This window comes from Dama dama, chromosome Y (genome assembly GCF_033118175.1).
Source record: "Dama dama isolate Ldn47 chromosome Y, ASM3311817v1, whole genome shotgun sequence".
Classification (NCBI taxonomy): Eukaryota; Metazoa; Chordata; class Mammalia; order Artiodactyla; family Cervidae; genus Dama; species Dama dama.
In genome coordinates this window covers 2601828-2615737 of record NC_083715.1, presented here as the reverse complement: position 1 = coordinate 2615737, position 13910 = coordinate 2601828, and the positions used below count along the sequence as shown (strand labels likewise).

General features: G+C 44.8%; 1 protein-coding gene across 1 annotated transcript; it reads left to right on the top strand.

Moving 5' to 3' along the window:
* The first annotated feature begins 11291 nt into the window (after positions 1–11291).
* Positions 11292–13048, top strand: LOC133053507 (testis-specific Y-encoded protein 3-like). Its single transcript, XM_061138091.1, has 5 exons — positions 11292–11693; positions 12304–12381; positions 12531–12649; positions 12744–12888; positions 13007–13048. Exons 1-5 carry the CDS (start codon positions 11292–11294, stop codon positions 13046–13048), a joined length of 786 nt encoding a protein of 261 aa, XP_060994074.1.
* The last annotated feature ends 862 nt before the right edge of the window (positions 13049–13910 follow it).

Below are 13910 nucleotides of genomic sequence, written 5' to 3'. Positions count from 1 at the left end.
CTCTGATTCTGTTAGGTCCATGCTGTTCTATCCTTTATTGTGCCCATCTTTGCATGAACAGTTCCTGCATGCAAAGTTGGTATCTCTAATTTTCTTGAAGAGATCTCTAGTCTTTCCCATTCTATTGTTTCCCACTATTTCTTTGCATTGATCCCTGCAGAAGGCTTTCTTGTCTCTCCTTGCTATTTTTTTGGAACACTGCATTCAAATGCATATATCTTTCTTTTTCTACTTTGCTTTTCATTTATCTTCTTTTCATAGCTATTTGTAAGACCTCCTCAGACAACCAGTTTGCCCTTTTGCATTTCTTTTTCTTGGGGATGGTCGTGATCACTGTACATGTACAATGTACAATGTCATGAACCTCTGTCCATAGATTTTCAGACTTTCTGTCTATCAGATGTAATCATTTGAATCTACTTGTCACTTCCACTGTATAATCATAAGGGATTTGATTTAGGTCATACCTGAATGGTCTGGCAGTTTTCCCTACTTTCTTCAATTTCAATCTGGTTTTGGTAATAAGGAGTTCATGACCTGAGTCACAGTCAGCTCCGAGTCTTGCTTTTGTTGACTATATAAAGCTTCCTTTCCTTGGCTGCAAAGAATATAATCAATCTGAGTTTGCTATTGACCATCTGGTGATAACCATGTGTAGACTCTTCCCCTGTGTTGCTGTAAGAGGGTGTCTGCTATGATCAGTGCAATCTTATGGCAAAACTCTATTAGCCTTTGACCTGCTACATTCTTTACCCTAAGGCCAACTTTGCCTGTTATTCCAGATACCCCTTCACTTCCTACGTTTGCATTCCAGTCCTCTATAATGAAAAAAGACATCTTTGGGGGGGGGGGGTGTTAATTCTAGAAGGTCTTGTAAGTGTACATGGAGCCGCTCAACTTCAGCTTCTTCAGCATTATTGGTTGGACCATAGACTTGGATTATCATGATATTGAATAGTTTGCCTTGAAAATGAACACCTCCTATTAATGCATTTCGGACTCTTTTGTTGACTATGATGGTTACTCCATTTCTTTTAAGGGATTCCTGCCCACAGTAGTAGATATAATGGTCATGTGAATTAAATTCACCCATTCCAGCCCATCTTAGTTCACTGATTACTAGAATGTCAATGTTCACTCAGTCATCTCCTGTTTGACCACTTCCAATTTGCCTTGATTCATGGCAATTGTTAATTCCAGGTTCCTATGCAATATTTCTCTTTACAACACCAAACCTTGCTTCTTATCACCAGTCCCATCCACACCTATGTGTTGTTTTTGCTCTGGCTCCATCCCTTCATCCTTTCTGGAGTTCTTTCTCCACTGATCTCCAGTAGCATATTGTGCACCTAGTGATCTGGAGAGTTCATCTTTCAGTTTCCTATCTATTTGCCTTTTCATAGTGTTCATGGGTTTCTCAAGGCAAGAATACTGAAGTGGTTCGCCATTCCCTTCTACAGTCAGGAGGGATACAGGACAAATCCCTGACAAACAAGGTTGCCATTTCATAGCTTACTTATGTGATCATAATTCACCTCTTATCTACTTCTCTGGCACAGTGCTGTCAAACTAAGGGTTCTGGAAGTAGGAAGAAGGAGGATGGCTGTTGGAAAGGCAATAGCTTTAGTCAGTGGTTACATTTTCTGGTGACGAATATGCCATCAAGTATTTTCTCTGGAGTCAGACAGGATTTCAATGTGCCTCAGTCTCCTCATTTGTAAATCAAGATACACATAGTATACAGCAAGTATTATCCCCACTTTACAGCAAGCAGTGGAGAAAATCACCTAAGGTCACCCAGATTATGAAGTACAACAGAGCTTTGACAAGGGCACTATATTTAACCTGCACACTATGTCAGTGTTCACAGATTTCTCCTTTCACACGAGTGATTTCTTTCCATAATCAACATAGCACTCTTTTATACCAATTACAACTTCTGCTGTATCTGTATCTGCATGCTGCCTGTATATCATCTACTTCATGTGTCCCTTTAAGTCAACACATTTGTGTTTAAAATGAAAAGCTTCATTGCATGACAGCAACACACAGCAAGCATCATCTGCTGTAAAGAAAAGATAAAAAAAAAAAAAAAAAAAAAAAAAAAAACGGTCTCTGGGACCAGCCCTATTTGTTCACATGGAAATTAGTCAGTGTTAGGGAGGGGTTGAAGACACAGTAGCATCTAGCCAATACTTTCTATCTGAAATATCATGATTGAGGACACATTTTTTTTAAGACGGGATAGCTTTTCTGCTGTGTGGTTTGATGCCACATCAGTGCACTGCTTCCCTGGTGGTTCAAATGGTAAAGAATCCACCTGCAATGCAGGAGACTCAATCAGGTTCTATCCCTGGGTTAGGAAGATCCCCCTGGAGAAGGAAATGGCTACCCACTCCAGTATTCTCACCTGGAGAATTCCATGGACAGAGGAGCCTGACAGGATATAGTCCATGGAGTTGCAAAGAGTCAGACACAACTGAGTGACTTTCACTTTCAGCACACCAGGACTTTCAGCACACGGTGGCCACAATGGAGGGGAAAAGGGGTCAGTCAGTCCACATGTTGGACAGTGCAGGATAAGCCATCAGAATAGGCTCAGAAGGAGACTTCCCTAGTGGTCCAAGGATTAAGACTCCACACTCTTAATAAACATCCTTTTTCATGGGCCAAAAAAAAAAAAAAAAAAAAAAAACTCCACACTCCCAATACAGGGGGCACAGGTTCCATCCTTGTTGGGGAAGAAAGATTCCCTCATACCACTGGGCAAAGCCAAAAAAAGAAAGAAAGAAAGAAAAAGAAAAAAACAGGCTCCAAAGAAACAGAAAGGATGACCAGACCAGTGGGTACTGACCCCATGGGGTTTCCACCATGATGTTTTGACTTGGTGACTTCTCCTAAGGATCTCACCACAGTCATGGGATCCAGGGGGCCTGCAGGAGGTGCCAGCACATTGCACCCATAACCATGTGTCCAATGTTCTGTGTTCCAGCACAACATTTCTTTCTGGAGGCTCTCCTGCCATGCGGACCTGAAGTTGCTGAGGCACACCCTGGAGCTGGATTCTTTATAGCAGCACCCATGGCTTCACCACCTGCCATCAGAGATGCAGCCCACCAGCCCAGGTCCCTGGTTCTCCACACCTCCCCCAGCAGATGCTGGACACCAACCAGGGTTCCTCCAGCTAAGAAGGTGTCTTGTGACCTTGCCTTCACTGTTTATCCAACAGGATCTTGCAGCCCTCTGAAACCCTCTTAGAAGTAGAGTAGCTGGACTATGCAATACTCCCAAACAAAGACCCTTGGCCTTCTAGGAATCTGAGCATAACACCAGAACTTCCTGGCCAGCTCAGGAGAAGGACAGAAAATCAAAGAAGTCTTCAGGTCAACCTCCAAGCCTGGAGGTATTTGTTTCACAAGGGACTCAGAAGTCAGAGATCTAACCTTGGAATTTTCAGTTGCAAATAGCATAAATACCATCAAAGTGACTTTAAAAAAGAAAAAGATATTTGGCCACTTGACTGAAAGGTTCAGGAATGTGTGATCTCAGACCCCATGGCCACCAACACCCCAAAGGCAGAATTTAACAAGTATCTTTAAATTCTTTTGAAGTCAGTCTCTTTGTCTCTATCCCTGGACACTGTTTCCTCTAATTTGGCTTCATTTGTAGACAATAATCTACATGGGGTAAAAGATGTGGCAGGAGTGATTCAACAGAGATTTCTATTGATTGAACACTGGTTAATTCTTAGAAGGATAATTGCTTAGGAAAGATGGCTTAAATTTTTTTTATGTGAGATTAAAGTGTCCTTATGGTTGAAATATTTTGAGTTCCTCTTCCTTTGTTATTTGCAGCCAAAAGCATGTCAACATATATAGCACATAATAAACAGTAGTAATAGTATTATATCACATGGACTCAGATGTCTACTCAAGAAATCAATCATTCAAGTGGAGTGGATATTTTCTCCATCAGATATTAACTGAGCACCTACAATGCACTGGCAGTGTCCCAGGCACAACAGACACATATCTGAATAAGACAAGGTGCTTGCTCAAAAACAAAAAAAAGAAAGAAAGAAACTGAGAAATTTGACCACCTTAAAAAACATACTAAAAATTATAAGTAAGCCTTCCCAGGTGGCTCAGTGGTAAAGAATCTGCCTCCCAATGCAGGAAATGCCAGTTCAATACCTGGTTTGGGAAGTTACTACGTTTCAAGGGGCAACTAGATGCATGCACTACAACTTACTGATCGTGTGCTCAGAGCCCAGAAGCCCCAACTACTGAAGCCCACATACCCTACAGCCTGTGCTCCACAACAAGAGAAGCCACTGCAATGAGAAGACTGTGTACCACAACTAGAGAGGAGGTCCATTCTCCTCAGCTAGAGAGAAGCCCTTGCAACAGTGAAGACCCAGCACAGCCATAAATAGATACTTATTATAAAAATAAAGACATGATACCAAAGTCAAATTGAAATTGAAGTCAAAGACAATGATAAGTGTTAACCCCCTTTGATATATAAAAAACTCTTAGAAATAAATAATAAGTCAACAAACCAAATAAAAAACGATCAAAGGGCATGAACAGATATCTTACTGTATTGTTAAAAGTGCAACTGGTTATGAAACTTATACAAAGATGTTCAAGTTCACTCATAATAAGAGAAATGCATATATATTGAGATACCAGTTTTTGCATCGGCTTGACAAAAGTTTGAAAGTTTTATGACACAGTGCTGGTGGAGCTCTGGGGCTTCGTGCAGTGCTTGTGGAAGCTGAAATTGGCACAACTTGTAAGAAGAGAAAGTGGGCAACGTTTATCTTATTTGTAAGTTTGACTCGTCAATTCCACTTCTGAGAATCTATCTACAGATACATTTACATAAGCATGCATATTCTATATAGAGTTATTTTTGACAATACTGTCTGTCATAGCAAAGAATGTAAACAAACCGAATCTCCATCAGCAGTGGACTAATATTTACTGGCTGTGGGACTTTTTATTCTGTTGGAGTTTAGATCTTATTCCAAATCCAGTGAGAAGATGCCAGACGCCTGCTTTTTAAAGCAGGAGAGGGGCATAATCTGAATTCTACTTTTAAGAATCATCCTAATCTGGGGGTGGGTACCCAAGTATAATCCTCTGTGAGAAAATATCATGATGCACACTTGAGCTTGGTTCCGTAAACTGTGTATGTTATAAAATGAGAAAATACCTTCACGTTCATGAGAAAGCCACCTGTTTTTGGCCAGACACACTGCCTCTAGCCTTCCCACTGGAAACCATTCTCCCCAATGCAGATGAGAAGGGAGGATGTCCCCAGGTCACCTAAAGGACCCCTTGTGGTCATTTTCTAGCCTCTCCCTGGTCTTCCACTTTTCTCCTGATTTCTGTCACCACACATCTCCAAACTCCTACAAATGGACCCATATAAGGATGCAGCCTACCTTCTTTACTCACAAGGATTTGGGGAAACTCCCAGGATGTAGGGTAGACAGACTGTTCGTTCTGGGTAAAGCGAAATCTGAGTTCAGCAGGATCAGCGATTCTTTTTCAGCGCCCACAGCACGGACGATGCTGCCGGCTCAGCACCCGTGAAGCTATGCTCGCCAGTGACCACCAAACAGCACTGCGACACCACCATTGGCCCGAACTGACTGCAGTTCAGTTCAGCTCACCTCAGTAGCGTCTGACTCTTTAAGACCCCATGGACCACAGCACCCAAGGCCTCACTTCCCCGTCCATTGCCAACTCCTAGGGTCCACCCAAACCCATGTCCATTGAGTCAGTGATGCTAACCATCTCATCCTCTGCTGTCCCCTTCTCCTCCTGCCCTCAATCTTTCCCAGCATCAGGGTCTTTTCCAATGAGTCAGCTCTCCACATCATGTGGCCAAAATATTGGAGTTGCAGCTTCAGGTGAATACCCAGGACTGACCTCCTTTAAGATGGCCTGGTTGGATCTCCTCACAGTCCAAGGGTCTCTCAAGAGTCTTCTCCAACACCACAGTTCAAAAGCATCAATCCTTCTGCACTCAACTTGCTTTATAGCCCAACTCTCAGATCCATGCAAGACCACTGGAAAAACCATAGCCTTGACTAGACAGACCTTTGCTGACAAGCTAATGTCTCTGCTTTTCAATATGCTTTCTAGGTTGGTCGTAACTTTCCATCCAAGGAGTAAGCGTCATTTATTTCATGGCTGCAATCACCATCTGCAGTGATTTTGGAGACCAGAAAAGTAAAGTCAGCCAGTGTTTCCCCGTCTGTTTGCCATGAACAACACAGAAAGCCCAGAGATAAATCCACACACCTATGGAAACCTTATCTTTGACAAAGGAGGCAATCATATACGATGGAGAAAAGACAATCTATTGACCAAGCAGTGCTGGGAAAACTGATCAACCACTTGTAAAAGAATGAAGCTAGAACACTTTCTAACACTACACACACAAAAATAAACTCAAAAGGGATTAAAGATCTCAACATAAGGTGACAAACTACAACACCCTTAGAGGAAAACATAGGCAAAACACTCTCTGACATAAATCACAGCAGGATCCTCTATGACCCACCTCCCAGGGTAATGGGAATAAAAGAAAAAATAAACAAATGGGCCCTAATTAAGCTGAAAAGCTTTTGTGCAGGAGGAAAACTATAAGCAAGTGTTTGCACAGAAGGAAATTATAAACAAGGTGAAAAGACAGCATTCAGAATGGGAGAAAATAATAGCAAATGAAGTAACAAACAAAAAATTAATCTCAAAAATATACAAGCAACTCCTGCAGCTCAATTCTGGAAAATTAAGTGACCCAATCAAAAAATGGGCCAACGAACTAAACAGACATTTCTCCAAAGAAGATATATAGATGGCTAAAAAACACACGAAAAGATGCTCAACAACACCCATTCTCAGAGAAATGCAAATCGAAACCACAATGACGTACCATCTCAAGCCGGTCAGAATGGTTGCTATCCAAAAGTCTACAAACAGTAAATGCTGGAGAGGGTGTGGAGAAAAAGGAACCCTCTCACACTGATGGTGTGAATGCAAACTAGTTCAGTCACCATGGAGTGAAATGTGAAGATTCCTTTAAAAAACTGGAAAGATAACTGTCATATGACCCAGTAATCCCTCTGCTGGGCATACACACTGAGGAAACCAGAGTTCAAAGACACGTGCACCTGTGTTCCTCGCAGCACTGTTTTCAATAGTAGCAACCTAGATGTTCATTGACAGAGGAAAGGAGAAGAAAGTTCTGCTACATATACACAATGGAATATTACTTGGCAATTAAAATGAATGCATTTGAATCCATTCTAATGAGGTGGATGAAACTGGAGCCTATTATACGGAGTGAAGTCAGTCAGAAAGAAAGACATCAATACAGTATATTAACCCATATATATGGAACTTAGAAAGATGGTAACAATGACCCTATATGCGAGACAGCAAAAGAGACACAGATGTAAACAACAGACTTTTGGACTCTGCCGGAGAAGGCAAGGGTGCAATGGTTTGAGAGAATAGCATTGAAACATTTATATTATCATATGTGAAACCTAGCACCAGCCCAGGTTCGATGCATGAGGCAGGGTGCTCAGGGCTGGTGCACTGGGAAGGCCGTGATGGATGGGATGAGGAGGGAGGCAGGAGAGAGGATCAGGATGGGGAACACATATACACCCATGGCTGATTCATGTGAATGTATGGCAAAAACCACCACAATACTGTAAAGTAATTAGCTTCCAATTAAAACAAAATTTTAAACAAAGAGGTAAAATATAAAGATTAAAAGATACTTTAGCTGAGTGACCAAAAAAAAAAAAAAAAAAAATCAGCATATGAGAACTCATGAGATGCATGTCTTGAGGTGCTTATAATGTTAAATGCTTGCATTAAAAAAGAATAAAACCCTAAGCCAATGGAAAAAAAATGTAAACTCCCTCAAAGCTTTCAGCAAAGGCCATGTATAGGAAACGTGAGAGAGGGGTGTGATGAGCTGGTACAAACTTCTTGCTGTCAGATCCTGTGTGCCTGAGGTAAGGTGGTGGCCAGCTGTGTTCCTGTAATCTTCAAGGGAAATTAACATTATTCCCTATTCCCTAAAAGGAAAGGCCCAAAGTTTGACTTTCATCCTCTAAGGTCCTGGTTGGAAGGAGGGGGTCCCTATGCAGGCCAGTTATCCTGTTGGGAGCATTCATCTAGCACCCAGTCTTGTTACTTCCAGCAGTGCCTGGTCTCAGCTAGAAGAGGCAGTTCTCAGCTCTCTGTGCCCTCCCCTTACCAAGGCCCCCATACCCTGCCCAGCCGCCGTCAATGAGGGAGCCAGGTACCCAGCATGCAGCTGGCCCTCAGCCTCCTCAGTCTACCCTAATGGGGAGCTGGGTCCTGTAGACTGTGACCCATGCAGATGTCACAACTGTTCAGACATGGAGGTAGGGGTGGGACACGTTGGCCATTGCTTGGAAACCTGGGCCAGGCCAGTGAGTGGTTCCAGCAAGGGCTCTGGGACTCTGCAAGACACAGCCTGTCCCCAAGCTCCACAGTCCATTACCCAGCCCGAGGCCTGAGGGCCTGGAGGGCCCTGTGGGAAGGCTATAATGTAGCTTTCACTGCATTGTGCTGAGAGGCTTTCTGTTGGCAGTGTTGGGTTTTCTAGCTTCACTAATGGTCTTGGGCTGAGGCCTACAGCTCTCTTACATCCTGCCTCTATTACAGTATCTTCCTTGATGAGCTTATTCAACCCGGGACTAAAACTTGGTAACCTGGACCATTATGGGCCATTTCCGCTAGCCCAATGACCACACTCTACTCTGTTTTCATAATGCAGGGATTTCAACTTAACAATGTCATGTGATGTAAAAGCTTTCGCCTTCCTCTAACTGAACTATTTAACTTAGCATAACACTGCCTAGGTCATATATTGCCAACGGGGCCATTGATTATTTATTCATTGCTGGAATTAGTTGACATGTAATCTATTTCAAACAATTATTATTGGACTATAGTTGCATCACAAGGTTGCTTTAGTTTCTGCTGTACATATGTCAAAGCGAATCAATTTTAGGTGTACATATTTCCCATCAATTTCTGATTTCCTTCCCATTTACGTCACCACAGAGCAGAGCAGAGTCCCCTTCTTCTTTTCATTTTCTCAAAACTCAATGAAGAAAGAAATTAACTGGGGGTTAATTACTACACAGTATCGTGATGGTTTCTGCCATGCATCAACATTAATAAGCCATAAGTATGTAGGGGTCCCACCCATCCTGGAACCACTCCCATATCCCTTCCTATGCTATGCTTCTGGGTTGTTCCAGAGCCCTTGCTATGCATGCCCTGCTTCATGCAGATGAAAATCTGAGAGATGATTTTTCTGCATGAAATATGGAATTTTCTCTATTTCACTTGTGAGAACATGGATGCAGATGTTTAAACATGAAAAAGGAAATCTGTATTTCATGTTTGAAACCGTACTTTTATAAGTTTCTTCCTCGTATATTGAATCTTGTCTGTTTCACATATAAATATTTGTGCACACTTTTTCCTACATGAATGGGGAAATCTATATATTTCAGATATGAAAAATTGAGCATATGCTTTCCTGCTTGAATTGTGAAACTGTATGCCTTGCCTATATGGAAACCTCAGTGAAATTTTACTGACATGAAGTTACCTAATTAAGATATGGGGAACGAATATGGAATTGGAATCACCTCTATTTCATAAATGATATTCTCGGCACCACTGTTTCTTTGTGAAATACTTAATTCTTTGTATTTCCCAAATATAAAGCAATGACTGTCCACCATGAAATATAGAGTTCTCTGCATTGCATGTATGAAAATCTATATTGCCTGTATGAAAAACTTTCCTTCATGAAAGTTGGATTTCTCTATATTTCATATTTGAAGATCAGAATGGACATTTTCCTCAGAGAAATAAGGAGGTCTGTGTCTTTCATATGAACCACTGGTTCTTCAGTCTCTGAAACACCTGTTTGCATCTGTGTCACTGTTCCTTGTATGTGTGTGTGTGTGTACATGTGTGTGCTAGTGTCACCTGTGTGTGCGTGTGTGTGTGTGTCTGGTCTAAGGCATGTGCTCAGTGTGAAACACCAGACATCCTAGGAGACAGAGTGTGAGCGTGGCATCTGTCCAGGCACTTAAGTGTGCCCACCTTAGCTGTTCGGCTGGGAGGCAGGAGTAACTAATGGTCAGGAGGAGCACGTTGCTCCACTTCAAACACTTCCCAGAGAAGCTCTGTTCCTCTGGGAAGTGCATCCGCAGATGCACATCCTTAGCCACCCGACTGCCTGCTCTAAGCCAGGCCGGGGGACAGGCCAAGAGCTGAAAGCCCGCAGGTCAGGGGCTCCAGGGTGTCTGGCTTGGGCTGCGTTGTGGGGCCTGGACAGTGAGCTGAGGAAAGTGCTCTGCTTCTTCATCAGAGGATGGCTGCATTCCTGACATGGCTCAAGCCTCAGGCACAAGTTGAGAGATGCACTCTGCAGCGGGTGCACGTTGGTGAGGTCAGCATGAGATCCGCCCACTTCCCCGTGCCACCATGATCCCCTGCACTGCCCCCCCGCCCCCCAGCCCCACGCCCTGCCCAGGGCTTGTAGCTTGGATCCGAGGTGAGCCCCTCTGTCCCTGAGGTACCCACGAACCCTGTCTCACCTGTGTGGATCCCTGAGTACACGGAGTCACCCGCTGCCCCAGAGGCAATGTCAAGCTTGAGGATGGCTGCAGCATCAGGTTCAGGTTCTTTGCCTTCACCTCCAACTGGCCTGGCTCTCCCAGTCGCTGGTCAGGCACTTCTGCACTGTTGGTCAGGCAAACGGCTTGCGTGGACCGGTGTACTCTGCGCAGGGCCGAGTTTGGCCACTGGGTCACCTGCGGCCAGAGTGCCCAGAATTCCAAGGGGCGTGTCCTGGTGTCTGGAGGTCAGGGTGTGGAGTTCAGCCCCTTCCGGCCACCATCCTATTCGTGCATGGGGACGCACAGTTCTGCGCATGAGTGTCTCCCCTTCCCTGCTCATTGGCTGTGGGCAAGGAAGCTGTTGGTAGTGCCACATAGGCTGCAGTTGGTGGGCAGGCTGTGCAGGCTGCCTGCTGTGTTCTCGTGGCCAGCTTCTTCGCCTCTCCGGGCTAGGACCAGAACACCATGGAGAGTGAGATGGGGCCAGGGGAAGGCAGCATCAGCCCGGGATCCTGGATCTTGTGAGCCCAGGTCTTCACGAGGAAGGGGCCCTGGGGCCTAGCAGCCTGGTGGGGTGACAGAGGTGATGCAGGCCCCAGGTGGTGTGCCAAGCGAGGAGGCCACCCTCTACTGGGTGGAGGCAGTGGAGGAAGGTGCTACCCTGGAGGAGGGAGAGATATCGGGAATCGGGCAGGAAGTCCAGCTGCTGGTGTTAGACGTCATGGAGGAGGTGGAGCTGGTGGTGTACGAGGAGCAGGAGCAGGTGTCCTCGGAGGAGCAGTGCCAGGAACATCCAAGGCCCGGAGCTCCGAGTGACCGGCCTGCACTGGAGGCGCTGGCGACCCTGCAGCTGGAGCTGGAGCCTGTGAATAAGAAAGCCCAAAGGGTGCACGCTCGCCTGAAACATAAGAACTGTCAGAGGCGGATGCTGAATCTAGAACACAGAAGTGCCATCACCCAGGGAATCCGTGGTTTCTGGATTAAAGTTGTATGCCTTGCTGTGGTGCTTGAGATTTTTTTTTTTTTTTTTAACCTGTGCTATTGCAGGAACAGTTTATAGATCTGAGAGTTCTGGTATAAAATTTATATTTTTGGATGATGGGTATTGGTGACCATCCTGCATATCTGTTCCTGATATTAGGTGTGATGTCCTTGCTATTCTGGCTAGCACAAATTGGTACTTGGGCTTTTCTTGCAGAGGTCCCAGTCAGAATTGTCCTTAGCACCAGGGACTCTTCAGATAAAAGGCTTATCTGGAATCCAGGTCTTCTTCCAAAAGCTGAGTGTATTTGGGGGGAGGTTGGCAGTGTATGTGCTCATACTGGTTGTAGCTAGCAGTGTGTGTTCTCCAGAAGTAAGCTAACTTTCAGGGGGCTGAGATGGAGCTTAGGGCCTTCCTGTTAGGAAGAGAACCTCCTTCTGGTAGTGCATTCCTAGGCACAGCCTTGTCTGGCGTTCAGACAGTCTTCATCAACAGAAATGTGATGAGTTAATTAGGAGCAAGTTGAAGTCAGACAGAGCCATGTTACCCTTTAGGCTAGCTTTGTTCTTCTGGCACTTTTACCTCGAGCATCTAGAGGCTCCTTGACCTAAAGCAGTTTACGAACCACCCCAAAATGTCATGTCTGATGACCAAACAAGACCAAGACATGCTTCACTTCATGACCAACTTGAAAGTCAGGCAGGGGACACTGATCATTGAGGAGGGGAGGTGACTGGGAAGGGGAGAGGATGTGGTTTATCCCTGAAGACAGGAAAAGGCAGCTCTTCTGTAAAGAGGTTTCACACCCACCCACCCCCCACCTGCCACACTTTGTCCTGGCAGGTGGAGGAACTCCAGCATCCCACTCATCACTGCATGATCACATTGTCCTTTCAGAGGAATACGTATTTCCAAAAAGAAGTAATTGTTAAGAAATATCTCATTAACGTCACTGGTAAGAGGCAGCTCCCTGGATTTTGGGGGGTGGGGGCAGAAAAGTGGAGGTTGAATTGGAAAGTGATTTAGGTGTTTCTCCCATATTCCTTCTCCTGCAAGATACCAAGTATCCTGTTCCACTTCAATTCAGTGGCACCAGGGGTTTGAACGTAAGGCATACAGCCGCAGGAACCACAAGAGCAGCGTTAACTTCTTCAACTGGCTCTCTGACCACAGCTTCACAGGATCTGACCAAATTGCTGAGGTGGGGTCCCACGTGGGCACTGGGCCAGATTGGTGATTTATATTGGAGTTCTTGGCGGTGCACGGGAGGGCTCAGGGCCTAGCCGGCCCTGTGCTGACCTTGCTCATTGCCCTGGAAGGTCATCATAAAGGATCTGTGGCCCAATCCTTTGCAGTACTAGGTGAGGAGGAAGGCTCCAGCATGAGAGGTACTGGGAGAACGAGAGGTGAGGAGCCCAAGGGCTGAGCACTGGCATAGCTGTTATCCAGGAAATTGGGTCGTTCTTCCACTTGTGGAGAAAGTGAGACTCCGCGGAATCCAGAGTGACACCAGGGCCTGAGGGAATTGGCAAAAGATAGGAGTGGTAGATAACTCTAGTAAAAACCAGGTTCTAACTGGAGAAGCTGAGGTAGATGAAGTGGCCTGGTGAGGCCAAAGTCACTCCAATTGATATCTGGCTCGGCTGCACATCTCTGAACTGTCATTCCATGGCCAACAAGTCTACCCTCAGGCTTCTCTTAAATTGGGGCCCACCTGCTATTCTTTATGAAGTCCCCTTTCCACAAAGGTTTGTGAGTCTCTTTTCTGCAAGGCTGTGGCCCACTGACCATCCTTTGATTCCATTTTGATCATTACACTTGTTTTGTTGGTGTTGTTGCTTTTAATTTTCTTCTGTATCTTTTTCACCTGCACCCTCATTCTGAGAATACTGACCACTGTGCAAGATTATGAAGAATAGTCTTTTATTTGTTTTAACTGGAGGATAATTACTTTACAGTACTGAGACAGGTTTTGCTGCACATTGGCCAACATGAATCGCCCATGGGTATACACGTGTCCCCCAAATGCTGAACGTGCCACCCACTGCCCTCCCCTGCCTGTCTTTCTGGGTTGTCCCTCAACATGACTTTGGTTGCTTTGCTTCACGCATCAAACTCGCACTGGTCATCTATTTTACATAAGGTAATGTAAATGTTTTAGAAGAATTTTCTCAAATTAACCCACCCTCAAGTTCTCCCACTGAGTTCAAAGTCTGTTCTTTA